The sequence below is a fragment of the Cervus canadensis genome, chromosome 25 (assembly GCF_019320065.1).
Source record: "Cervus canadensis isolate Bull #8, Minnesota chromosome 25, ASM1932006v1, whole genome shotgun sequence".
Lineage (NCBI taxonomy): Eukaryota > Metazoa > Chordata > Mammalia > Artiodactyla > Cervidae > Cervus > Cervus canadensis.
Window position 1 is genome coordinate 43,576,954 of NC_057410.1, and position 27,968 is coordinate 43,604,921.

At 35.3% G+C, this 27,968-nt stretch overlaps 1 protein-coding gene across 14 annotated transcripts in view; it reads left to right on the forward strand.

Annotated features, from left to right (window-relative positions):
• Positions 1 to 27,968, forward strand: part of PPFIA2 (PTPRF interacting protein alpha 2) — a 481,936-nt gene that overhangs the window by 344,815 nt on the left and 109,153 nt on the right. For all 14 annotated transcript variants that reach the window (XM_043446293.1, XM_043446294.1, XM_043446296.1 and 11 more), the window contains 6 exons: positions 8,231 to 8,452; positions 17,375 to 17,521; positions 18,557 to 18,691; positions 24,623 to 24,706; positions 24,968 to 25,099; positions 26,638 to 26,700. In XM_043446293.1, the coding sequence (XP_043302228.1) occupies positions 8,231 to 8,452; positions 17,375 to 17,521; positions 18,557 to 18,691; positions 24,623 to 24,706; positions 24,968 to 25,099; positions 26,638 to 26,700 (783 nt within the window). The remainder of the gene's footprint in view (positions 1 to 8,230; positions 8,453 to 17,374; positions 17,522 to 18,556; positions 18,692 to 24,622; positions 24,707 to 24,967; positions 25,100 to 26,637; positions 26,701 to 27,968) is intronic.

Here is a 27,968-nt window from a genome sequence, read left to right on the forward strand (position 1 = left end):
CTACACTGGCCTCCTGTTGACTCCTTTGTGCCAGTTGATATCTGCCGTACCACACTGTTAATCAGCCATAAGTATACATACGTCTTCTCTCCCCTGATCCCCCCTCCCGTCCCCCCTCCACACCCTACCCCTCTAGGTTGTCACAGAGCACCAGGCTGAGCTTCCTGTTATACAGCAATTTCCCACTGGCTATCTGTTTTCAATTCAGTTCAGTTCGGTCGCTCAGTCGTGTCTGACTCTTTGCGACCCCATGGACTGCAGCATGCCAGGCCTCCCTGTCCATCACCAACTCCCAGAGTTTACTAAAACTCATGTCCATCGAGTCGGTGATGCCATCCAACCATCTCATGCTCTGTCATCCCCTTCTCCTCCTGCCTTCAGTCTTTCCCAGCATCAGGGTCTTTTTCAGTGAATCAGTTCTTCGCATCAGGTGGCCAAAGTATTGGAGTTTCAGCTTCAACATCAGTCCTTCTAGTAAACATTTACATATGATAATATCTGTTTCAATGCTACTCTCTCAATTCGTCCCATCCTCTCCTTCCTCCACTGTGTCCACAGGTCTGTTCTCTATGTCTGTGTCTCTATTCCTGCCCTACAAATAGGTTTATCAGTACCATTTCCCTGTTGACTTGTGACTTGATCTCCCTTCTGTCTAGAATGCCCTTCTCCCAGATACCTGTGCAGCTATTTCCCTCTCTTCCATCAAGCCTTTGTTCAAGTGTCATTAACATATTCTAATATAGAGTATAATCATTTATGATACCTATAATTTATAGTCGGTCGCTCTAGCTAAGAATAGACTCCATGAGGTTTAAAGTTCCTGCTTTATTCCTCATCAGGCTTAAGTACCTAGAACAGCTCCTGGCTGTGGTAAGCTCTGAAAGTGAAAGTGTGAAAGTGTTGGTCCCTCAGTTGTGTCCAGCTCTGTGCAACCCCCTTGACTGTAGCTCACGAGACTCCTCTGTCCATGGACTTCTCCAGGCAAGAATACTGGAGTGGGTAGCCATTCCCTTCTCCAGGGAGTCTTCATGACCTAAGGATGGAACCTGGGTCTCTTGCATTGCAGGCAGACTCTTTACCATCTGAGCCACCAGGAAAGTCCAATAAGAATATGTTAAATAATTAAATGCCACACTATTTTAACTATTATTACCTAAATCCTGATTATTAGAGCTTAATTATAATAACAGTTTTTGAAGTCCCATTTTAAAACCCTATCATATTTCCATGGGAATTGCTTAAGTAAATAAATGAATTTTGGAAGAATAGTCACCTCTATGATATATTGTCTTGCCATTTGTAATATGGTTGGAATACCCATTTATTTTATGTTCTTCAGTACAGTTGTTTCACTTTTCATATAGTGGTCTTAAAGATTGTTGGATTTATGTCTAGGTACTTACAGTTTTGTTGCTATTGTGATTGTTAGTTCCTTTTAATTTTTTCTAAATAAATTAATAATGGCATATAAAGGTACAGTTGATTTCTAAACAGTAGTATGGCATCCAGCAAACCTGCTAACCTGTTAGTAATTCTAAGAACTGTGCCTTTGAACTTTTATAATTAGTTAATTAAATAAGAGGTAAAGTCAAGTCATTCCATCTGAAATAGGACATTAAAAATAATTAGTTGCTATTAGGATAAAATGTACTAATTTCTTGGGTCTATTATCAGATCTTTTATTAAAATTCCTTTCATCAATCCTTTTATTGTTTTGAAGCTTTCCTCTTTGCCAGAGAGTTTTTTAGGTTTAATAAATAAGTTGGATATAGTTATTAGTAAAGTACCTGCATAATAGAGGTCTGTGGTTCTTAACCTCAACTAAACATTGCGATTACCTGGGAAGATTTAACAATAATTATATGTCTGGACCCCGCCATTGGATGGAATATAGAGTGATTTCCATTCTATATTTATATTCAGTTCTTCCAAGGATTCTATGTGTGGTCATAGTTGAGAATAACTCATATGTAGTACAAATATTAGTGCTTTGTTCTAGGCTCTAGGTTTGTAGGGCTTGTAAATAGATGATTTATATATAGCAAAACAGGTTTAAGGAGTCACTGTGGAATTGGAAATAAAAGCTGTGAAATCTGTACTGGAGAATTTCAAATCAAAGACAAAATGTTACTCGATGAACAATATTTGAAATCGGAGGTCAAGTCTGATTTTTGAGAGCTAAAAAGCAATATGTGTGCTGGAGATTTAAAACAAAAATAAAAACAGTCTAGGCAGGCTAAGATGCCCAAAAGCAATAACCTTGAAGCATTAGGAATCCACATTGCTTAAATGCTATCTGGTCATTATGAATTTTATTTTTTTGTTGTTTAGTCAGTTGTGTGTGACTCTTTGCTACCCCATGGATTGCAGCCTGCTAGGCTTCCCTGTCCTTTACTGTCTCCTAGAGTTTGCTCAAACTCATGTCCATTGAGTCGATGAGTCCATTGAGTCCATCCAGCCACCTCATCATCCATCACCCACTTCTCCTCCTGCCCTCAACCTTCCCAGCATCAGGTGACTTTTCCAATTAGTTGGCTCTTCACATCAGGTGGCCCAGGTATTGAAGCTTCAGCATCAGTTCTTCCAGTATATATTCATGACTGATTTCCTTTAGGATTGATTGGTTTGATCTTGGGGCAGTCCAAGGGACTCTCAAGAGTCTTCTCCAGCACCACAGTTCTAAAACAATTCTTCGGTTCTCAGCTTTCTTTATGGTCCAGCTCTCACATCCACATATGACTACTGGAAGAATCATACCTTTGAATATACAAAGCTTTGTCGGCAAAGTGATATGTTTGCTTTTTAATACAGTATCTATGTGCATCATAGCTTTTCTTCCAAGAATCAAGTGTCTTTTAATTTTCTGGTTGCAGTCACTATCCACAGTGATTTTGGAGCCCAAGAAAATAAAGTCCATCACTGTTTCCATTTTTACCCATCTGTTTGACGTGAAGTGATGGGACTGGATACTATCATCTTCATTTTTTAGATGTTGAGTTTAAAGCCACCTTTTTCACTCTCCTCTTTCACCTTCATCAAGAGGCTCTTTAGTCCTTTGCTCTCTGTAATTAGGGTGGTGTCATTTATTAATTGGTTGCTTTATTTGATTTATTCTTTTTTCCCACCTTATGTTGTGTTTAGGCAGGAATCTTCGTATTCCTGCTTCACAGCACATTCAGCCTAGTGTCTGGCATATGGTAGAAGCAAAGCAAAGCAAATAGAGTCTTGGTGATTGACTGAATGAGTAAATCAAACAACAAGTAGATTTAATGAATGGTTAAATGACAATAAATGAACGAAAGAGAATGAACAAAAACATAGAAAGAGAGAGAAAATCAACAAAAGAAATAAGAAAAGAGTGACAGGAGTAGACTCCTAGGAATCAGAAACTTGAATGCCTTCATTCAAATCGTAATCTTATGACTTTTCAGTAATTTGACCCTAAGGGAAATATTTACACTCTATGCTTCAATTTCCTTTTCTGTATCCAATAGGTTGTTATGGACCTAGGGTCTGTCGTATAGAGTAAAGTCAGTCAGAAAGAGAAAAACAGGTGTTGTATATTAACATGTATGTAGAATCTAGGAAAATGGTACAGATGTACATATTTTCAGGGCAGGAATAGAGATGCTGATGTAGAGACTGGATTTGTGGACGCTAGGGTACGGATAAGGTGCGGGATAAACCGGAGATGAGATTGATGTATATGCGCTGCCATGTGTGAATGAATGGCTAGTGGGGACCCCCAGCATAGCACTGGGGCCAGCACTGTGCTCTGGGGTGACTGGATGGTGGGGAGGGGAGGGGAGGTGGGCGTGGAATGGAAGGCCAGGAGGGAGGGGGGGTATATGTAAACCTGGAAGCTATAACTTTCATTATTCTAGTGAAAATACAATCTTAGTTTAGATTTGGAGGCAAATCCAAATTTGAAAATTTAAAGTAAAATGAGAAGTACAATGATCTCTTGGAACAAAAGCAAATATTTGCAAAGGTATCAGATCAAGAGAATAACAATTTGGAACAAAAGCTATATATTCTTTTTTCAAGACATAAATCACAGGTTTAAAATGATCTTTCTACTCTGAAATTATAAAAGCATATGTTAAACTCAGCACAGAATTTATTTAAGATGATTTGAATAGATGAAATATATATATATTTTAAACATATAATGCTCCAGTATTCTTGTATTCTTGCCTGGAGAATTCCATGGACAGAGGAGCCTGGCAAAAACTACTCTTTATGTTCATAAAGAGTTGGACATGACTGAGCAACTTTCACTTTCATGTACTTCAGAAGATAAAAATGAGAGTTCAGAAAATTTCCATGGATAGTCCAAAATTCCAAAGTAGCATAAAGACTTTGTAATACACATTTGTTACTTAATGGAACTTAAAGGAATTGAGGATTTTAACATTATGAAACTGTTTTATTTTCATTGTCTGATTACTGTTTATATTTACTTAAATTTCTCTCACCTTGAGCCCATTAAAACTACGCAATTTTTAGATAAGATTTTAATGGACTTCAGGTGCACAAAATTCGAATAATCATTTTTCTAATTAGAAAATTAAGACCAATCAGTTGCACTGAACAAATATTTGTAGAATTTATATACATATTTGTGTGGTTGTGTACGTGTGTGTGTGTGCTGTTTTACATATGTTCATATAGCTATATGCATACACACAACTGTATTCTTGGTACTTGTCAATACCATCCAACATGTGTTATTTATCCTTTAGATTTATATGTCCTAACTAAAAATAATAAAGTACAGATGAACTGTGAATTCAAAGTTCTGCATTTTAATTCAAGTCAGCTTTGTGTAATTCCCTAAGTCTCAGTTTCTCCAAAGTTCTTAAGGACTTTAATCTTGAATGTAATATTTCAATAACAAAACATTTTTCAAAGCAAAATATTTATTTTCTAATTTTCATAGTTTCTAAAACTTTCCTTTTTTCTAGTTGACTAGAGAAAATTCTCAATGTGAAGAGGTAGAAATTCTGTTAAAGCTTAAGGTTTCCTCCTTACTTATAGGTGGTATATAGAGTTCAAAAAAATTTGCTGTTATTATAGAAACCCAGTAATATCATACCTCAGTGATCCCAGATTTGGACATAACTGACTGACAATTGGCTCTAGCCTTTCTTCCTAAATCAGTTCTCAATTGCTGTCTAATGAATGTAACTTGGCTTTTCCCAGTTCAATGTACAGATAATTATGTCATATTTCAGACCAGTTCAGTTGCTCAGTCGTGTCTGACTCTTTGAGACCCCATGGACTGCAGCATGCAGGGCTTCCCTGTTCATCACCAACTCCCAGAGCTTACTCAAACTCATGTCTATTGAGTCGGTGATGCCATCCAACCATCTCATCCTCTGTCATCCCCTTTTCCTCCCACCTTCAATCTTTCCCAGCATCAGGGTCAGTTCTTTGCATCAGGTGGCCAAAGTATTGGAGTCTCAGCTTCAGCATCAGTCCTTCCAATGAATATTCAGGACTGATTTCCTTTAGGATGGACTGACTGGATCTCCTTGCAGTCCCAGGGATTCTCAAAGGTCTTCTCCAACACCACAGTTCTAAAGCATCTGTTCTTTGGCACTCAGGTTTCTTTATAATCCAACTCTCACATCCATACATGACTACTGGAAAAACCATAGCTTTGACTAGACGGATCTTTGTTGGCAAAGTAATGTCTCTGCTTTTAATATGCTGCGCTGAGTGCCCCCAACTCTGCAGCAGACTGCCGCTGACCCACGCCTCTGCCTAAGACTCCTGGACACTCACAGCTGTGACCCCAGAAGAGACTGATCCAGACTTGCCCGTGAATGTTATATATAAAGGTCACAGTCAATGGTTTTCAGTTTTGTGTTCTTAAAAACTGTCTAGAATGTTGGATTTTTATCAGCTTCACAATATTACTGGTCTATGCGGTAAAGAATTCACCTGCCAGTACAGGAGACACAAGCGATACAGGTTGAAGATCAACCTGGGTCAAGAAGATCCCCTGGAGTAGGAAATGGCATCCGTCTCCAGTATTCTTGCCTGGAAAAAAATCCCATGGACGGAGGAGCCTGGCGGGCTACAGTCCATAATATCACAAACAGAGTTGGCCACAACTGAATGACTGAGCACAAACACAATACTGGTCTGCGTTGTATGCGGTAATGCATACCCCAGCAAGGACGTTTAACTTTGGGAAGGCAGCTCCTTTCCACCAAGAGCGATTCCTAGGCATGTTCTCAGCTCTGATCCCTCAGTGAGCAGCAGTCCCAGCCCCTAAGGGAATCAAGACTGAAGGAGCATCTGGTCGACTGATCTGTGGTTCCTCTTTAAAATCCCTACCTAATTGTAATGGCTCTTACCCATTTTACTAGGTAATTAGAAGTTTGGCACCTGCAATACAGAAATTCAGTAATATGTTCGAAGTACTAACTGCAGATCCAGCTGGTATCTTAAGGTGCTGTCTAAGACTGTCTTTCTCTGCCCTTTTAATTTTGATGTATCCGACTGTTTCTCCACATGTTAGGTAACTGGACTTATCAACACGCCTTGCCATTTGTTTGTTTTCCCATTCTCTCTGTTTTATCTTTCTCACTTATCTTTTGTGATGCAGTCCTCCTTTTCTCCTATCTGCGCACATGCTAAATCACATCAGTTCTATCTGACTCTTTGCCACCCTTTGGACTGTAGCCCACCAGGCTCCTTTGTCCATGGGATTCTCCAGGCAAGAATACTGGAGCGGATTGCCATGCCTTCCTCCAGGGAATCTTCTCAACCCAGGGATCGAACTTGAGTCTCTTTTGTCTCCTGCACTGGCAGGCAGATTCTTTACCACTAGCACCACCTATTGTCCAATGTGACATTTGCATTCCAAAGTGTCATGAGTTATGCAAAGTTGCAAAATAAAAAACACAGAGCTCATGGGGGAAGGGGGTTTGCAGCACAGCTTAGTGACTTCAAAAAGAAATTGAAAACTAGTAAAACTGGACGTACAGTTTTACCCATGTTAAATGGTTAAGAATTCCATAACTGCTATGATAAATTTAACTCTTTACTTTGAAAAAAATGTGAACTTTGCTTATTAAAGTGGGTGTCTGAAGGGGTATAAGTGTGAACTGTTGTGAAGTGGTGGAGGGAGGGGTAAGTAAAATCAGACAGGTGTAACAGATATGGATGGATTAACCAGAACTGCTCAGTCAAGTGTGAGGTTGGTGTTTGATGCTTGAGGAATGAGCAAGTGTGGCATTTTGATTAATATATTCCAACACTGATTGATTCAGCAAAGTCTGTTTTTCTGCGTTCAGCCAGTGATTCTCAAGAATGAGATTGTACATAAGAAAACACAAATTACATTATGTTCAAATTGTTCCTTGATGTATTTATCATGCTAGAACAAATTCACATTTCTCAAACAGGCATTCTAGAAGAATTGATAGTACTTTCTTTGCTTTCTGTCCACACTTTCCTATTTCTACTTGATTGTGATCTTTTTCTGTTAGCACTTATTTCTCCCCAGTTCTTGCAGCTGGGCTGTAGGACATCCTTCTGAAGACGTGGATCACCCTGGTTTCCAGGCAGCCCCATCAAAAAGAGGAAAAATCAGTCTCAAATTATTTAAACTCTTTCAGCCTCTTTCCTGTTGATTATGCAGACTCATAACTTTTATGTTGAAAGCAATATAGAAAGCAAGACTTTTCTCTGCTATACCTTTGTTCCAACAAGGTCAGATTCACAATAGGAATAACCTTATTTAAAAGAAAAATGTTATGTAAGCTCTTTTACTGAGTGTCATTGAAAATGACTTGCAAATTCATAAAGGATCTTGAATAAAATATTACATAGTTTCTTACTAACGATATGCTGTGTTACATAAATGTAGTATTATTTATTTATAGTAAATTTCATATGTAATTGATTAAAAATAGCTGACACTTGCTGAATGTTTAGGGTTTACCTGTGTTTTGTGCTAAACTGTGTATAGTGTATGTATAGTACCTTCCAGTTCAAATGCATCTTTTAACCTATTTGAAAATTACTGGTCTACTTTTATATTTTAATGTCAATTAAGAGTTTTCTGAGAAGCTTAGTTTTCCTCCAAAGTTAGTTCTATTAGAGCTCTTACTGTTCAGTATGAAATCTTTATCAGTCTTAATCTTTAAGTTCATGGATTTCAAATTAAAGAGGTAGACAATTCTAAGTGTCATTTCTTTCTCTTTTTCCACAGCGATTGTCCAATGGTTCTATAGACTCAACTGATGAAACAAGTCAAATAGTTGAACTACAAGAATTGCTTGAAAAACAAAACTATGAAATGGCCCAAATGAAAGAACGTTTAGCAGCCCTTTCTTCCCGAGTGGGAGAGGTGGAACAGGAAGCTGAGACAGCAAGAAAGGACCTCATTAAAACAGAGGAAATGAACACTAAGTATCAAAGGGACATTAGGGAGGTAAGTGATTCATAACACTTTCAGTCTCTGCTCCCTAAATGCTGCCTCTGAGATGTTTTTCCCATAATTTCCCCTAATGGCATATACTTATATTTTCTCAAAAGATCATAAATTGGAATACATTATGTTAGTTATGAAACTTATTCACTAAGGCAAAAATAGTTTATTTCATCACTCCTCTCAATATGTACAGAAAGAAAATGTTGGTATCAAGTCTCAGAAGTAATAAAAACTAGTCTTTTAATGAATTTTTAAAAGTTTTAAGCTGTTAATTTTAAATAACTCTAGATTTGCGTATGAATAATGAATTGCTATACTCAGCAGATGGGAATACCCACAGACATTACTTTAAAAATTTCTCTTTTATTTTGGTTTTGTATCTATGAATGTGAATGTACATGTGTAACAGTGGGAACCTTTCTTTTTCTATATATTCAGTTCTTTCTAAACATAACATCACTTCATCTATTTGAAAAAGAGTACTTTATGTCAAAAGTTACAAGGAGATGTCTTATTTGTGACATTGCCAAATCGTCTTACCAACTAAAGTGCAAAGTTTAGAATCTTCACTTTATCACTCTATTTAATTAAAAAGAAAAGTTATCTACATTTCTGAAATTTCTTTGACTTTTCACATTTTCCATTTTCCATGTTCTTTTAAATCATATTTTTAATTTTTTTATCTTTTGTGTTTCATTAGCTAGCTATTATTAAAGTTGATTCTGTGTGTCCAGTTCTTTTCTTCCCATTCTCCTTTGAGCCCCTTCTATCTGTCACACTTTTGCTTCCACAGTCCCATCCAAACTGTTCTTATTTAGTCTGACCTCCGTGTTGCTAAATCCAGGAGCCACTTCTCAGCCCTTTTGAAGCACTTGATATCGTTCCCGATGTGCTTTCTCACCCTGCTAAGAGCACACCACACTCTTCCTGATTTTCCTGCATTTTCGCTGGCTGCCCCTGTCTCAGGCTCCTCTGCTGGCTCTGCTTCTCATCCCCAACCAGGGAATGCCTTCCCTCCTCAACCAGCCTTAACTCCCCTGGTAAATTCATGCTGTTTCATAGCTCCAAAAACTACCCATGGCCTTATGATTCCCAATTTATACCTGCAGCTGATCCGTCTCTCCTGATTTCCAGATGCCTGAATCTAGATCTCTAATGGGTGTCTCAAAATTAACATCCTCAAGACTGGTTTATTGATATTCCCCCTAAGAAGTCAGACTTACTTGCTGCCTTACTTATCTCAGCTGATGGCAATACTACTATTGGTGTTCAGACCAAAACCTTGGCACTGTCCTCGGTACCTCTCTTCTACTCACGCTATATTTGATTCATCCACAAATCTTATTACTTCCAACTTCAGAATATATCTGTCACATGACCTCTTGCCCCAGTCTTCATGGCTCTTTCTTATTCCACACAGCAATCATCTCTCATTGGAGTATCATAATAGTCTGTACTCAGCACTGCAGCCGGAGTAACCTGTTACCGTGTGAGTCAGCTCAAGTCACTTTCTCCTGGAAGCTCTTCAATGACTACCTATTCTACTTACAGTAAAAGCAAGGTCCCTGCATCGGTCTACAATCGTACCATCTCCACTACCACCGTCTGACCTCTTGGAATTCATCTACTACTCTTTCACTTTAATCCATTCAGTTCAGTTACTGTGGCCTCTTAAGCCACATCTATTCTGTTGCATTTTCTTTTCCTTCTCCTTTTTACTCAAATGTCTTCTCAGTGGAATGTTCTCCAAGCCTAGTGGTTATAAATATACACCCTCCTTCTTACATTTCTTAAAAACCTCACAGAATTGCTGCCATCTGACAACAGCATATACTTTACTGATTTACTTGTTTGTCATATGCCTCCCTCTCCAGTGTACATAAATATTCATAAGAGCTGGGATTTTGTGTTTTGTCTAGTTTTGTTCATTGCTCTATTTTAATCACATATACAACTATTGAGTATATAATAGGCACTCAAAAGCTCTTTGTTGAAAGAATGGATATTTATGAGTGTTTGGTGTAAACATCGAAAGGCATGGATGAAATCAGAATATGTCCGCAAACAATGCCTACTATCTCAGAGTAAGATAGATGATCCATGAAGTGAGAGACCAATCTGCCACTGCTTAGATAATGATTTTCTGCTCTCTATGCCTTTATATTGGAGAAGGAAATGGCAACCCACTCCAGTATTCTTGCCTGGAGAAGCCCATGGACAGAGGAGCCTGGCAGGCTGTGGTCCATGGGGTCACACAGAGTAAGCCATGACTGAAGCGACTTAGCATGCATGCCTGCCTTCGTATGAATTAACAGTTCACAAATGCATCTCTCATCTTCACTCCTTCCACCACTCAAACTCAGAGAATTTATGAAGTAGGTGAAGTGTAACCTCTCTTCTGTATTACTGTTACAGAATGCTAGGATTTTTGAGCAGTGAACCACCAGGGCCATTTCTTGAACTTTTTCTCATTTTTTATTTCTCCATCTCTTAATCCCACAGAATTAGCAGTATTTTGTTTTGTTTTCACTTAAGACTCACCTGTTCTATTTACACTTGTTTAATCCAGTGTCACTCGCAGATAGAGCCCAGTATCCCCAGCTGCCCGTTTCTTATGATCTATGTAAAAATAAAACTTTGATTCTAAATAGTCTTTGGATGTAGGTGACAAAAAGTTGAGTCAGATTTAAAATATCAGTCATATATCTGATGCCGGATGTTTTTGTTCAAATTAGGAATTCCTTTCAATAGCTAAGGTGTGCTCTGCTTTCACAAGAAATTCTTTTCAAATATAACTATTTTTATCAGCTCTATAATTTCTATGTAGTTATAATTTAGAAAGGTTTCATGAGAAAGGAATATTTCTCATCATTCACATTTGAGGGAGAGTGGTGCAAACACAAATGCTTCTAGAGCCCAGGCAAGCAATATAACTGTGTGAAGAGGATCTACATATAGTAGGACGTGGTAGGGTTAATGAGATCTGGACCAGGAACTTATATTCTACCTGTCTTTTTGGATGCATCGTGTGTGTGTGTGTGTGTGTGTGTGTGTGTGTGTGTGTGTAAGGACACTGTGAAGGCCAAATAAATTATTTCCTGTAAGATCCAGGTCACAGGCCCTGGGACTCTGGTTTGCTGCTAGAAATCACTTGAAAAGCAACCTTGGAATCTATTACAGATGCATTATGTTTAATTTCTTTAATTTCTCCCATCCTATAGGGAAGATACTTCTAATTGTGCCATTTTTCTCAGGTTACGTAAATAACTTGTCCAAGGCCTACCCACTGTTCTCCCAACACACCACTTCCCCACTTCCCAGCACCATAAAAAATGCAAGACTATTCAGCTTTAGAATCTGTGCTTCTTCCACTAGGGGTAGCTTCGAAATCAGCAAGATGCAATCATTTATTCAGTGATAGCAGCCATCAAAAAGAATGCAGCTCACTATAACTGCTTCCTATATTATCAAGCTTTTTACCTTTTCTATAAGCAAGAAAATATGAAAATCATGTACTTTCAAAAGGTACCATATAAATATTAAATATTTCAGACTTTGCTTTGTATCCTTGGCTACCAGCTTGCAAGCTACAAAGACTACTAGCTTGCAAGATTTTTAAGTAGAAAACAAAATAAGGTGATTCTCCTTGCTATCTCTATAGTTTTTGTCTAATTAAGAAAAAAATAGAGAATAGGAAAAATTGACCATAAAATTAAAAACCAAAATGCAGTTGCTGTGCATATGCATAGTCAAATATATCTGAAACAAATTGTGTGGTTATCTTTCATTAATGGTTTCAGACTCTATTTTAGCAAATATTCTTTGTCAAGAAATAAATCTATTCAAAATTTATTTCTGTTTGAAGTTTCATCATAAATGCTCCTTAAATTGACTGTGGCCTGTTAGAATAGGGGCTTGGTTGAAGCTTTGCACAGGACTTACACTAGAAAATATAGTCAGTTTCATGGTGGAGACTGAATTACCTCTCCACCCTTTAAAAAAGGCTACTAGTTAGGTATTTGGATAGTAATATCTCATTAAACATATTGATAACTAAAGAGCTAAAATTTTCTGTGAAGTATTTCAGTTATATTTTGTTTTATGAATAAAAACAGCTCATCACTCCAACTTCTTAAGACCTCTGAATGTTCACTAAGTGATTGTATGAATGAGGACATATAATTTAATCTTTTCTGTTATCTGAAACATGGAGTTATATTTTTGCACTTTAGTAGCTCTAAGTTATTATATAATTACATGTATTTGATATAATAAAGTATAGTTTATAGCCTTCAAGCCAAGAGAAAATTAATTATTTATACAGTTTTTCTCCTTTGTTTAGGCTGAAGTTTTCAGGAACTAGTAAAAGCTTTCTTGTTTAGAATTTTTAGTAATACACAGTGAAAAGACATTTCTCCAACTTGTAAATTCAAAATGTATTTTTGGCAACACAGCCTGCAGTTGTAAATTGAATCTCCGATATGAATCATTGAATTAAAAGTGAAATACCAAAGTCCCATCCATTAACTCTTACATGTAACATATGTCCTAGTCAGCTATTAATAATTGTAGGTATAATATAATAAAATAAATAAATAAATAATAATAATAAGCTATTATTTTTTGAGTGGGTATTGTACATGATAATAAAAAAGCTAGCATTTACTGAGTGTATATTATAGATAGGACATCATGCAAGGCACTTTACAATATTATATCATGACAATGTTATGTAGTAGGTATTAATATCCCAACCAAAGACCAAATTTTAAGAAAAAGAAGAAGACACATAGAAAAATTAAGCAATGCTTACCTAGAACAGAGCTAATCAGTATCAAAAACTAGGATTAAAAGCAAGTATGTGCTGCCTCATAGTCACATTCTGAAGAAGCACATGTATGCCTTTAACTGAATTTTGTAAGACATTTATATATGTAAACTAGGTTTAGAATTTTTTCTTGGGCTACAAAATTGTTATAACATTCCCAGAGTTCTGAATGAAAATGAAATTAGCAATATGATATATAACAATACAATTAACAATTGTAGGCACTCTGAAGGAATACTCTGAAAACCCTACCATCATTGGACTAAAAAATATAGAAAATGGAGTAAGTCTAAATTTTATGGAAAAGTTTTTTAAATAGTAGCTTTTGTTTGGATGGCTATGATCTAAGGAAGTGTATATACTGTTGAAAAAATAATTTGGATAATTTTTACCAAATTGATGGATTAATTGATTTTCACACTTTTGAACATTAGTATAAACATAAATAACCAAGTAGGTGTTAATTTGGTCTTGAAGTTCAGCAGGATTAAGGTAGTCAAAGAAGGCAACAAAGCCTAATTTCAATCCTTTTAGCCATTACTTTTGGTATTTCTCTCTTATTTAAACTTAACCTAGATGTCTAAGAAAATTATCAGTTGTAGTTTTAAAGACTGAAATGCTCTGAGACTTTCTGAGCCAAAAAAATGTTACCTTTATATTAATTGTTGTTTGACATTTCGTAAAGTCTTAAAAGCTTCTGTGAGAGGTATTTAAAGTACTTTGAGACCTGGTTCATGCCCTTCAAAGGCTTGCATTTAAAACAGAAGTGTTACTAGTTGCAATAGTAGTAATGACAGAAAGGAGATTTAAGTGCTTTTTGATTTCAAAAGAATACAAAAAATCATTTTGCTGTATTCTACAGGAAGGAAGACATGCTGTTGCCCTTCTGCTTTGTATGTGGTTGTGATCACTTACCTTTTGTTCCTTCCTTCTGGGGGTGTACGTTTCCTAGGAGTGAGGTTGGAGTCTGAGATTCTATTGCAGCTCTATACCTTCCACAGGCAGACACGTTTCCAGAGGAGTGCCGCTGTTGTCTAGAACTGCCCCTAGTCTTATATAACTGCCTGTGTAAGTGATATTTATTGAAGACAGTACTAAAGAGCTATATTTTGTATTTGAGGCATGTAACTTCCAAACTAGAGGAGGTCAAAATCCTATTAACTTAAAACAGGTATAGAAAACATTTTTGATATAATCATAAAACAAATTCTTACAATTCACAAGTTCTTTACCTTTATTTTAAAAAGAACCAGCTTTCTGAAAGGAAACTTTCACTGACTTCCTTTTTTTGGTGAGCTTAAAAAGCCCTATTAGTATATCAGTTATAACTTCCTTTACCAGTTTAATGTGATAAAGTGTAAATTTCCAATATGAGATGCTGGCTTAAATAAATTTGATTTTGGATATGAAGGATATTTTTAACATAGGTAGTTTTGGCAAACAATTGTATTGCTTTTTGATAAGCTTAAAAATCATTTGGACTAGTGGGTGATAGGATTGAGGATTATGCTATTACTGAAAGAATTCCCAAAAGAACAGACATTTTAATGAAAATAAAATTAAAAAAATATGTTTTTATATATCATGAAAGCATGCTTGTAAAAGTAGAGCCATATCAATGAATTTATTTCTCTAAAAATATGTTTGTTACTTAGAAATAGCAACTGCTGTTGAAGTATTATTCACATTGTTACATTTGTGGTAATTTGTTAAAAAAGCCAACAGTTCAATATATGTTTTTTGTGAGGTCTAGAAGAGTTGTATACATTAAAAATAAAACAATTCCTTTCAACAACTTTAATTATAAAACTACAACTGTTAGTTAATAAAATAAAACCTTTCTGTGTGTAAATTGATAAGATTTAAGAAATGTGTATGAGCTTCCCTCATAGCTCAGTTGCTGAAGAATCTGCCTGCAATGCAGGAGACCCCAGTTCAGATCCTGGTTTGGGAAGATCTGCTGGAGAAGAGATAGACCGCCCACTCCAGTATTCTTGGGCTTCCCTTGTGGCTCAGCTGGTAAAGAATCCATCTGCAATGCAAAGAACCCAGGGTTCGAACCCTGGGTTGGGAAGATCCCCTGGAGGAGGGAAAGGCTATCCATTACAGTATTCTGGTCTGGAGAACTCCATGAACTCTGTAGTCCATGGGGTCACAATGAGTCGGACACAACTGACCCACTATGTCTTGCTATCATATAATATGAGGATTTTAGCTCTTTTGCTCCTTCACTTCCTTTCTCTTCCATCCATCCTTCCACTATACTCATCTCAAAATCACATTCAGTGTTATCATTATTGTATGTGTGTGTGCGTGCGCGCGCTCAGTCATGTCTGACTCTTTATTATATTCATCATTATTATGACTATGTACATAGTTTCCACAAATGATCCAAGTAATGGTTTTCAATAATAACATTTTCTTTTGAATAGCTTGCTATTTCTCTAGGATTTTATTAATTACCTGATAAATTAACTTGCTTACTTATTTTTAAAGCTACGGTTGATCTTCCTACCCTCCCCAACAGTTTGGTTTCATAGTTTCAGTTCAGTTGTGGACAGTAGTCAAGCAAATGATTTATCTTTTTTATTTTTATTTTCTTTGAATCATCTCTTTTTCCTCTGCTCTCCACCTTTAATGTATACCAAAACTTTTATAAGCCTGTTCCATTCTCTCAGCTATTGTTTTGGGATTTACCTCTACTATCACCTTGAAAATTCAGGAGAAAAAAAAGTGATCAAGATCTCTACAGTAGAAAAAGCATGAAACCCAGAATACATTTAATGAGTAAACTTTGAGAGAAGGCAGAATACCTGTTCTAAAGTGAAAGGTAGAAGTTAAGGATGTGTGGACGTGGTCAGATGCTGCTGAGGGAAGTTGAGGATGCTGAAAGGCTGTCCATTTAAGGGCTTCCACTTCTTTTGGAAAACAGGAAGAGAATTTATCTATTCTGTGGGTGCTGCAGGATTGGCTCTGCCTGTGGGAGAGAAACAGAGAGCGGTTAGGAACAAGTGATTAAAGAGACCTTGATAGTAATACATGGAAACTTCCGCCATCTCCTCAGTGTTAGGCTTCTTATACAACAATGGAGAAGGAAATGCAACCCACTCCAGCTTTCTTGCCTAGAGAATCCCATGGAGAGAGGAGCCTGGAAGGCTACAGTCCATAGGGTCGCAAGGGTCAGACACAACTTGGAGACTAAACCACCACCATGTAAAAGAGTTTTCCAAATTATCAGAAAACCACACCAGGCCCACTTCTGTAGCTGATTTTCCCCAGTATCTCAAAGAAGTAGGTCATCTGCCTATTAATAAATTCTCATCTAAGCTCTTTGGAAGATAAAATTATGCCCATGTTATCTGTGAATTATGTGGTTTAAAATTATTGCTTAATGTAATATTTAATATTATATTTATAATATAGTATTTAGAATTATTGCTCCTTTTGCACCAATAGTTGATTTTTCCCCTAGAGATCTGTGTTTGCTGAAGTCTCTAAATTCTTTTTTAATTGAAAAATATCATATTCCAAATAAACAAGGGAAATGGTGAAGTTCCAAAGTAAATTTGTCAATTCATTTGTGAGTGTGACTCAAGTTTACTTTTTATTTCATTTTTGCCTTCTCTTTTAACCACTGAGTTATTCTTACTTATACATGAAAATAAAGATACTGATGATATTTATTATCTTCATTTGAAAATTCCTGTGCAATTTGGAACTATAAGTACCCTTGTGGCAATTTTATGGTTTGTAACTCTATCCATATCTGTACTTATCTCTACTGTATAATGAGCTAATTTGTCTGCCACTTCTTTTATAAGAATACCAGTTGTACAGTAGGGAGATTTAAAATGTACTTTGTTGCATTCTCAAAGAGACAATGCTTTTTGCTAACCCAAGATTAAGAATTCTGACAGATAAGCTGAGAAAACACATATGAAATCCTGCATCCCTTTTATGAAAAGAAAAGAATGAAATTTATCTCGAGAAACCAATAGTTTTTTTTTTTTTATATCTTACTATTTTATTTAAATGATAATAAGACAATACACAAACTGAGAATCTGATTTGATTTTTACTTATGTTCATTTTAGGCTATGGCACAGAAGGAAGACATGGAAGAAAGAATCACGACCCTTGAGAAGCGTTACCTCAGTGCTCAGAGAGAATCTACCTCCATCCACGACATGAACGACAAGCTGGAGAATGAGCTGGCGAATAAGGAGGCCATCCTACGGCAGGTTCAGTATCCCCGTCTTGGTTCCCTTCTGGTCGGTTAGTGTTCTCACCATTCTCACAAAACATGGAGTATGTAAAATGTGGTATTCCTTAGCAATAAATTATTCTCTGCAATTTAGAATCAAGCTAACTAAATAGATGTGATTTTCAGTATATAATCTAGAAATCTGTCTTAAAAATAATGACTAATATTTACTTTGGGTCTAGACATGAGCCAGAAACTATGCTAACCAATATATATATATATATAAAACCTCACTTAAATCCAACCACCACCTGTAAGTACAATCATTATAGTGTAAAGTATAAAAATTATTATACAATCATTTTACTGAGAGTAAACTAAGTACATTTATTATACTGAGGAAGCCAGGTTCAGAGAACATGACTGCTTTCCCAGAATCACGCATACAGTAATTGCAGTCAATAATGGAAGCCTAGGTCTCTCCGGCTCTGGAGAAGGAATGGGCAAACTCTAGCCCACATGCCAAAACTATGGCTCTATTTTGTAAGTATAGTTTTATCGAAACATAACCATATCCATTCATTTAATCATCATCTTTGACTGCTTTTCTGCCACAACAGTAGAATTGAATAGGTGGATCAGAGACTTTGTGATACACAGAGCCTAAAGTATTTACTCTCTGGTCCTTAGCAGAAAAAGTTTGCCAGCTTCATCTCTAGAGCCTGAATGCTCAATCATTATGATCCATTCCCTCTCCTACTCTAGCTAATGTTAAGATTTTCAGTAAATTGCTATTATGGTGCATTGAGGTTTCAGTACTAAGTTGTGTCTCATTTGTCCAAGTTAATTCTCACTATTAACTTCATTTCTTTTTGCTGTTGTTGGTAAAAGGCTTTCATTTTTTCTGTGCTAAATTTATTAAGGACTATTGATAAGCAATATATGAAAACATGTGGTAGTACTAGCTGATTTTAACTCTAGGATAAAGGCTGAAGCCCACAGTCCCGAGTGACTGGTGTTTGCTATCCTAACTGTGACAATTTAAGTGTCTCTTTTTTCATCCCTGGTTCAGATGGAAGAGAAGAATAGACAATTACAAGAGCGTCTCGAGCTGGCTGAGCAGAAGTTGCAGCAAACTATGAGAAAAGCTGAGACCTTACCTGAAGTGGAGGCTGAATTGGCTCAGAGAATCGCAGCCTTGACAAAGGTACTACAATAAAACAACTGGTCAACCTAGATATGTTAATACTTATAGCGATGACTAGTAATCAAAATGGAATCTATAAAGATTTTCTTTAGGCTTTATGGAGTTTATATTATATTGGTCTGTTGTTTAGATGACTTTTTATATACATATATCCTGTTTATGTTGAAATCAATGATTGATAAATGAATGTGATTATTTCTTTGCCTATTTAAACATTAGCAAAAACAGTTTCGTGTTCTTATAGCTAATTTTCCATGGTAATATTTGTACATAAGAATAATCACCAAATATAAAAACATAATGATGATTTTAACATGGATATACATGAGACATAATAATTTAGTAAGCTTAATATAAATTGTACAGTTTTAAAAATGCAGGAAGTATCATAAGCAGTTGATTTCTTTCTGATTACAGTATGAAAAAAATTTGTTAGAAGTTGAAAATTAGATTTGTAGAGCTGTGAAATCTAAAGGTATTAAATACAGAAAGTGATTTTAATAGTTGAAATTTCTTCTGAACCAATAAAATCAATAATATTCTGAAGAATGTTCAGAATTAACTGCTCCATTATGGACATTAAGTTCTGCAATTATTTGCTTATTTTAGAACTTAGCAACCATTATAATGTTGTAAAGTGAAAGTGAAAGTTGCTCTGTCATGTCTGACTCTTTGCAACCCCATGGAATAGTCCATGGAATTCTCCAGACCAGAATACTGGAGTGGGTAGCCTTTCCCTTCTCCAGGGTATCTTCCCAACCCAGGGATTGAACCCATGTCTCCTGCATTACAGGTGGATTCTTTACCAGCTGAGTCACTAGGGAAGCCCAAATGACTATTACCTTTCACAGTTAAATGGAAATGGCAATTGCTTCAAAGTGTATATTCATGTCACTAGAATAAAAGTCCAGATTTTGTCACTAAAAGCATGTTTGAATTTTAATGTCAATTCAAAAATGTACACATGTTTTAGATGTTTAAACATTGTTGGTGAAAAGTGAAAGTGTTAGTCACTCAGTCATGTCTTGACTCTTTTCGACCCCAAGGATGGATGGTAGCCTGCCAGGCTCCTAGGTCATGGAAGCTTTTTTTCATGCCATTGTAGTAAATGGCTCAGATAGATATGTAAACTGCAAATTATAAACTCTGATATTAGGGATTATCCAAAACAACTGATGCAGCAAAGTAGAAGTAGGCACACATTGTTGCTTCCAGAAAAAGCAAATGATTAGAGAGGAACAGTAAACTGATGCCTGCTCATTAAGACAGGGTAGTTAATCAGATAGTGAAAGGACAAACAGTTGACAAAGTAGAAAGTATTGGAAGAGTTGGGTGTCTGTAGAGTTACTGGACTAACTAGCTGAACAGAACTTTTGTCTGATTAGGGTGATACAATGTGGATCCTTCTATAGTCACAGGTCAGATTACCATAAACCATTCTGGCAGTTTCAGAACTGTATGCTTTCTAAAATAAATATAAACTTATTTAATTTGAGAAATATTCTTGAAATTATATAAAAAGTACAAACAGATTAGTAGTATTCTATTTTTTGGAAGCACATTTTAAATTACTGTAATATGGATTGAGATATGTGTACTTAGGCTTTTCATCTGAGGAATATAAAGGATTTTTATAGTTATCTTATTGAATTGAAATATTTTAGAAGGAGTTAGGCAAGTGGTTATATAATAAAAGGAACTTTTGTGATATTTTAGTATAAAATAGTTATCAATATTGTGTGAGTAAAATACAAGAAAGTTTGGACTCTCACTCCCCAAAACACAATTTAAAATTCAGCAAATTTGCCCCAAATTAACCTCTGATTGATTGAGAATAAAGCATAATTTAAAATATAATACTTGACAAATGAGGCTTTAATTAAATATCCCTAAGAATCCTTAATTTAGAATTTAAAAATAACTTAAAGTAGGTATCTCATCTGTCTTGCCCTCCATTTAATTGTATTGGAATCATATTTGATACCTATATTCATTTATGCACCTAAAGTATTTCCTCAGTTTACTCCTACCTAATAATACATTACTAAAATTCTACTTCATCTAGACCTTTTGATTTCCTCCCTTTTGCTCAGTTTTAGCTCTCTTAAAATGTGTGAAGCTGCTAGAATTCACTCTGCTTGTCCTTTTTGCTGTTTTCTCTACTGACTGGCTGTATATCAACACATTATTTCAGATATATAGTTTTCAAATGGCCATATTTAATTCATTATTCACGCTCCTCTGGTCCTGAGATTTTATTTTCAATGTACTCCCTCTGCTTGTAACCCTTTTATAACATTTGAAGATCAGTCTTTCAGTCTTTCATTTGCTCTCCCAAGTTTGATGGCTAAAATAATTTTTAAGCATTTTTTTATCTTCTGTTCTCAAGACCTAAAGGGACTGTCTCTAAAACCAGCTTTAGTTGTTCATTGTTTCAATACCCGTTTGTTTACAGTATCTTACTATTATTGATCTCCATAGTCTTTTTCTACTTCATAATATTTTTGATTTTTCACTAATTTATGATGTATGCTTAATTTAAATCTAGACTCCCTATCCTATGTTTTGAATGATTTTATTAACAATCTTTCATATATTTTATTTGATCTACATGTATTTTTTCTTTTATTATCTGTTATGTACTTTTTCTTCTCTTTGGCCCTCCTCTCTTTAATTTTAATTCCTTCTCCATTTCCAGATATATTCACATTCTTCTCAAAACCATTTCTTCCTGTAATTTTTTCTAAAACTTTAGCTCGTTTCAAAATTGTCTGTTCACATTAGAGAGTGAAAGTAAGATAAGCCCTGTATCCCATCAAGGAGTCATAAAATTGCAGACTATTTTTGCATGACTCTAGTATTTACATCGGAGCAGGCAATGGCAACCCACTCCAGTACTCTTGCCTGGAAAATCCCGTGGACGGAGGAGCCTGGTAGGCTGCAGTCCATGGGGTTGCTAAGAGCCAGGCACGACTGAGCGACTTCACTTTCACTTTTCACTTTCATGCATTGGAGAAGGAAATGGTGACCCACTCCAGTGTTCTTGCCTGGAGAATCCCTGGGACGGGGGAGCCTGGTGGGCTGCTGTATATGGGGTCGCACAGAGTCGGACACGACTGAAGTGACTTAGCAGCAGCAGCAGTATTTACATCATTTTCTTAAATTGCAGTCTTCCTCAGGTTAAGATGAACATAAATCAGTAGTTCTTGCACATTTATCCAGCTCTTGTTTAGAGATGATGTCTGAATTTACTGTTTGGTTGATAAGACAATCTTTTCTTCTGCTGGTGGTGTGTATGTATGTATGTATGTGTGTGTGTATGTGTAAAAATAGGTAGCTAAGCTCATTTAAGGCTTTCAGGAAGTCAAAAGTTTTAAATGCTGGTGGCTAGGGATAAAATGAAAAATTTGGCTTTGGTGAGTGAATACACAACTAATAAACATTTTGGGCTCCCAATCTTTTGATTTATGATGTTTACTTCTTTAATTAAAATGCATATTCCCTCAGCAAGGACATAATTCACCTTGAATTTCATAAGGTATTTCATCCACTTTTAGTACCAATAAAAATATCAACAAAACATAGTGATTTAAATATGACAGAATTCTTGTTTAATCTCTGAAGTGAAGTTTCACAATGTGTGGTGTGTTTTCAATAGTTAAGATGTAGACAGCTAGAAGTTTTAAGGACCTTTGAAAGATATACTAACTTTACTTGTATATTGGAAAGAACAGTTTTGGAAATAGAAATGTTCATGCTTTGACTACCTTGAATCAATCACCTAATTGTCATAACTTTACTTGTTAAAATTTAATTTCGAGAGTTTACAGATCTGTTTAAGAATTTAAAGTATATCATTTCAGCAATATTTTGACCTATATACAGTATTAATAATTGAATTATAAATTTTAAATAATATTATAAAATTGTTTTGTAGCATTTGAAGACTATGGTAGCATTCTGTATTGCTTCTGGTTGGAGATTTGGGGAGAGAAACTGATTATTTCTTTTTTCTTCATTACTTTGCCAATTTATGAAATAAGAATATCAGAAGGAAAATCTTACAAAATGTAAATGTTGAGTTATACTTCACATAAGCCCATGAGTTAAATGTTAAATGCTCATTTTATAGATTCAGTTGGAATTTGTTGCATAAAATAGTACATATGCATATGAACCAATACATGAATAGGTTACTATTTCTTTTCAGGTACTGCATGACATATTTATATATAGTCTTATATTTGCATAAAGTAAGTTTCACTGTTTTAGAATAAACTTTTAAAACGTAATAGAATATGCTCTGGAGTTAAATATCGTTTATACTGACATAAGGTATTTTGGCTGTTGTGATTATTTAACTTGTAGTTACGATTAAAATGTTGATGTAACTTTACATGTAATCTGTGCATAACATACTAATACAATTCAGCTATCAGCAATGTCATATGTTGAACACTCTGCATCTATGGTTACCTGACATTCACCCCCAAGACACTAACTAACCTTGTCACTGGGCAAAGAGCAGCTCGCAAAGGCACTGTTCTGCCTTTCCACTTGAGGGCCCTCTTTAGTTTCCATAGCAACAAATCCATGCAGAGTCAGTTTTGGAGTGGCCCCTTGTCTCATTCAGGAAAGTTCACTGTAGGTGTTCTTGTCCTCACAGCACTGTTGTCACTTTGGAACTTTGAGGACTTTTAATCATTTTCATTTAAAATGTCAAATGAAGGCTGTGTCTAAGAGTAGATGCTAAGGTTTTACACCTCCAACCATAGTGTGTATTCAGAGACCAGAAGTCATTTTCTAAGTTTGCCACTGTTGCTGAGGACTCAATCCTGCCTGAACTGGAGAATACTCCAATTATTAATTAACCCCATAATAATTAACCCCATAGCTTAGCTTCTTCTCTGATTTCTACAGAGTTGGGTTTATAATAAATACTGTTCCAAATTTATTTCACCTGAGATCATTGCCTTGGCCTACTTCTCAACATTGAGGTACACTGTTTCCATTATTTTTAAGTAATATAACAAACCAAAACACAAAACTTTTGACAGTGTATCAGAAGCATAATCTTAGTGTTTGGTTTCCCATAATTCCAACTATTACATGACTCTCTCAGAGTTGCTTTAATTCTTTCTGTAGTAATCTTTCATCGCCAGCCATCACTAACCCTTCATACCTTAGGTTGGGAGCTTTTTATTTGAGCATATCATTGTTTTTCACTTACAACCATCAACTGCATCATGTTCACCAAGTATCAGTGTAGTTCTTTCCACATACAATTCTGTCTATTAAAGTATTAAATTTGCTGTCACACTTTTCTTTTAAGCATTCTGTGCTATGTTCTGTTCAGTGCCAGTGTCTTTCGTTCTGATTTTTCAATTTTGTCCCTCTCCTTTTCCTTGACTTGTTAGTCTGATCCAACCTCTTCTACCTCATCTGATGATTATCAATATGTTATGGAAGCTAAACTACAAGAAATGATCTCCATACGTAGGAAGGTAGTCCTACTGGACTTTACTTTCTATTGCTAAATAGAATCCATCTAATTTTTTCTTTTCATTTCTAAAAATTTTGTTACTTTTTATTTATTGATAATCGACCATCTGTGCAGTTGAGTGCTTCAGGAGCTTAAGATTGGACAATGGCAGGTTTGTGTTCAAACCATGCACAGTCTGCATGTTACATTTGGCTGATCTCATTGCTCATAAATAACTCCAATGTTTTGCTGATGCTTGGATGTGACAGGCCTTTGTAGCTGACACATTTCAAGCAATGCTGTTCAGCTGCCTGTTGAAAGAAAGTTTATTTTTTGAAAACTACATTTGCAGTTGGTAGTAGCTTGCTTTACATTTTATTTCAGTTTATTTAGAGGAAGAGTCTTAACACACCTTACGTGTCAGGTGCATTCTTCATGTTTCTTAACAGGCTGAAGAAAGACACGGAAACATTGAAGAACGGATGAGGCATCTCGAAGGTCAACTCGAAGAGAAAAATCAAGAACTTCAAAGAGTATGTATTTTAAGAGCCATCCCTCTCAAGCATCAGTTTATGGGTTTATACTCTACCTATAAGAAATGAATGCCTTTCTTGATTATGGGTTATATTTAAAATCATATGGATATGCCCTGTGCATTAAAAAAAAGAGCTTCTGCCAGTTTAATCAAAACAGACATAAAATAAATGCAGTATTTAAACTAGGAAAAAATATAAAAACAAGCCCAAATAATTTTTAAATGATTCTTATGTTAAATTTATTTATTTGGATATAAGGCTAGGCAAAGAGAGAAAATGAATGAGGAGCACAACAAAAGATTATCTGATACTGTGGACAGACTTCTGACAGAATCCAATGAACGCTTACAGCTACATTTAAAGGAACGGATGGCTGCTCTAGAAGAGAAGGTAAAATGACCAACAGTAAAATCACATGATTATTAGCTATATTCTTATGATCATGCTTGTTCTATGCTCTGCTGCAATCATAGTATTGGTCAGAGGATCCATTTACTTTCTTTAATTTGAAAGGAGCCTGATACATCTTTAAAGTGAACAAATGGCTTCTATAAAAATATGTAAGATCAAATTTTAAGTGAATGAAAAAATTTACGTTATATAACATGTGTAGCATGATCATATAGACAAATGTATTGAAATGTGGTATGCTTTTGCAATGAAAGTGTTTCATTTATTTCTCACCTGGTATGCAAAAAAGATTAAGACAAAAATAGTATTTTGGAGTGGAGGGTAGGGAGGTTTGATATGAACCATTCAAGTGTTTCAAGTATCTGAATCTGCTACTAATCTAAAAGCCAAAATATGAGTGAGTTTATATCACCAGTAAAACCAGTGTCAATCTCACCACAGAATTTAGAAATGCATACTGTCAGCCATATTATTTCCAAAAATGGGCTTTTGTACAATCTGTAATTTCACTCACAATTTATATGTCTCATTAATAGTTGGCAACTACCAGATCAACAAAAGTTATGTCAGCTGGTTGCCAGTTCCATGATATAAAAAAGGGAGGGATTAAAACCCAGGTAGAGAAATCATTTTGGAAATTTAGACTGAATGCCAGCCACTACTTAAACTAGACATTTCCCCCTGCTCCATACACTAAACCAAAACAGAAAAAATGTTTCAAGAAAATGTTAAAGAAATTTGATCAGTTTACCCATCAAGTCGTAAGGCATACCTTCTTCCTCTTCAGTTCCAAATGCAGGCCAATTACCAAACTCTTACTTTAATTTTAATCTATAAATTTAAAAAGAATGCATTATTATAAATCATGCTTTGTAATACTATAAGAAAAATATAAATATTTTTAAAATAGTAATACTTTTATGGCAAGGATTTTTTAAAAATCTGTCATGCAAGTTATTTATATATCATGACATATAACATTGATTTTTAAATAGCTAAATTTTATTTTTATTTAATAATGTAATCATTATTAGAAATTGTTCATTCTGTATATGAAATAAAGGTTCAGAAATTGAATCTTTAAAATATATGATCTTAAATTTTTCTTTCTTCCGGTAATAAAAATGAGTTCATCTGACTTCTTCTCTGTGACAGCTTTGACTAATATTTTGCTTTTAATTCACTTTTTCTCATTTAAAGAGTAAACTGATTATTTCAAATTTTAAAAAGACTAAGAAGAGGTCAACAAAAATAGTTTAAAAGTTAATAGTTATCTTATTTGTCAATCCAACTGTTACAAAATGACATTTCCCATTTTAACTATGTATTTCTAAAAATGTTCAAGTGTCTTGTTTAAAGATTCCATTGAAACTTAGTTTCCATGGAAACCAAAAAATAGATGGCACCAAGGAAGGAATCAAAGAAAATTCTTGAGTCATATAAAATTAATCTACACATTGAATGATTTTCTCCTTAGTTTATTAATTATTTATCTGTTCTTCTTTCCTTTTCTGTAGAATGTTTTAATTCAAGAATCAGAAACTTTCAGAAAGAATCTGGAAGAATCTTTACATGATAAGGTATTATGGAAGCTTACATTTTGTCCACTTTTCTACTTCATAGTGGTGAATTTTTTTTGTAAAATAAATTTGATAATAATTTTAGGATGTTATCTTTTAAAATAATTAAATTTTATATAATGCATACAGAAAAGTATACATATAGAAAGAGAGCCTGATAAATTTTTACAAGCCAACACACTAAAAATCAACATCCTGGAAGCCCCCGTTGTTAACCTGTAATCACTACTTTTATCCTAAAGGATAATCACTATCTTGACTGCTAACAGAAAAAGAAAAAAGAAAAATTATTTTGGCTTTTTGCACTTTATATAAAAATATATGCACTGATTTGTGTCTAGTTTGTGTCTAGTTAATACATTTAGCTGAAATGTATTAAATATCTATTGTGCATAACAGTTGTGATAAGTTACATCTTTGCAAACACAATCTTAGTTCTAAAGTATCTGAAAAAGTCTCAGGAGTCTCAGAAAAATCACAAAGCAATGGATTGTAGAGTAGCAGATGCCAAGTGCCAAATGAGTGAAACAGACAATAAGAACTACAGGTAAGAGAGATCACCACACACTGATGCCCTAAAGAAGGTTTCAGAAAACTTTAAGTAAGGAAACACAGGACTGTGGTGCAAGTCTTTCAAATACAGTACCTGTGCCCTGATTGTGGGTGCTTTGAGTTGGGAGAGGATGAGTAGTTAGGTTTGAGATCTTAAATAATAATGGGCTTAAAAGTTTTACTGGAATCAGTTATTCTTATTGTAGAATACATGATAGACTAGAGAGATAAGGACCAGATTATGGAGTGTTAAAAGCTATAATTGATAATGTCTTTCCCTCCTTCCTTAGCATGTACAATTCTTGTTAGCAATTTTGTCTTATTTTGTTCAGCATAGGTAAATGAAGTAATACCAAATCACTCTCTTAATAAGTGACTTATTAAATGTGTGCTCAACAAAAGATGAAAGGAATGGAAATAGAGAAGGGAGGGAGGGAGGGAAAGAGGGAGTAACAGAGGGAAGGAAGAAACAGATGGACGGAAGAAAGCAATGAAGGGAGAGAGGGAGGAAAGGAGATGGGGAAGGAAGGGACGGAAGATCTGACAACATATGACATTTGGAAGGTATTGGAAAAGATGAGAGGATAAAGATAAGAAGGAACAACTGTACATCTAACCGTACTGAATGCTACATATTATGATATTAATTTAAAAATAGCTATTTTGTCCCACAGTCAGGATGTACATACTCTTACCCCTGAAAGACAGATGTATTA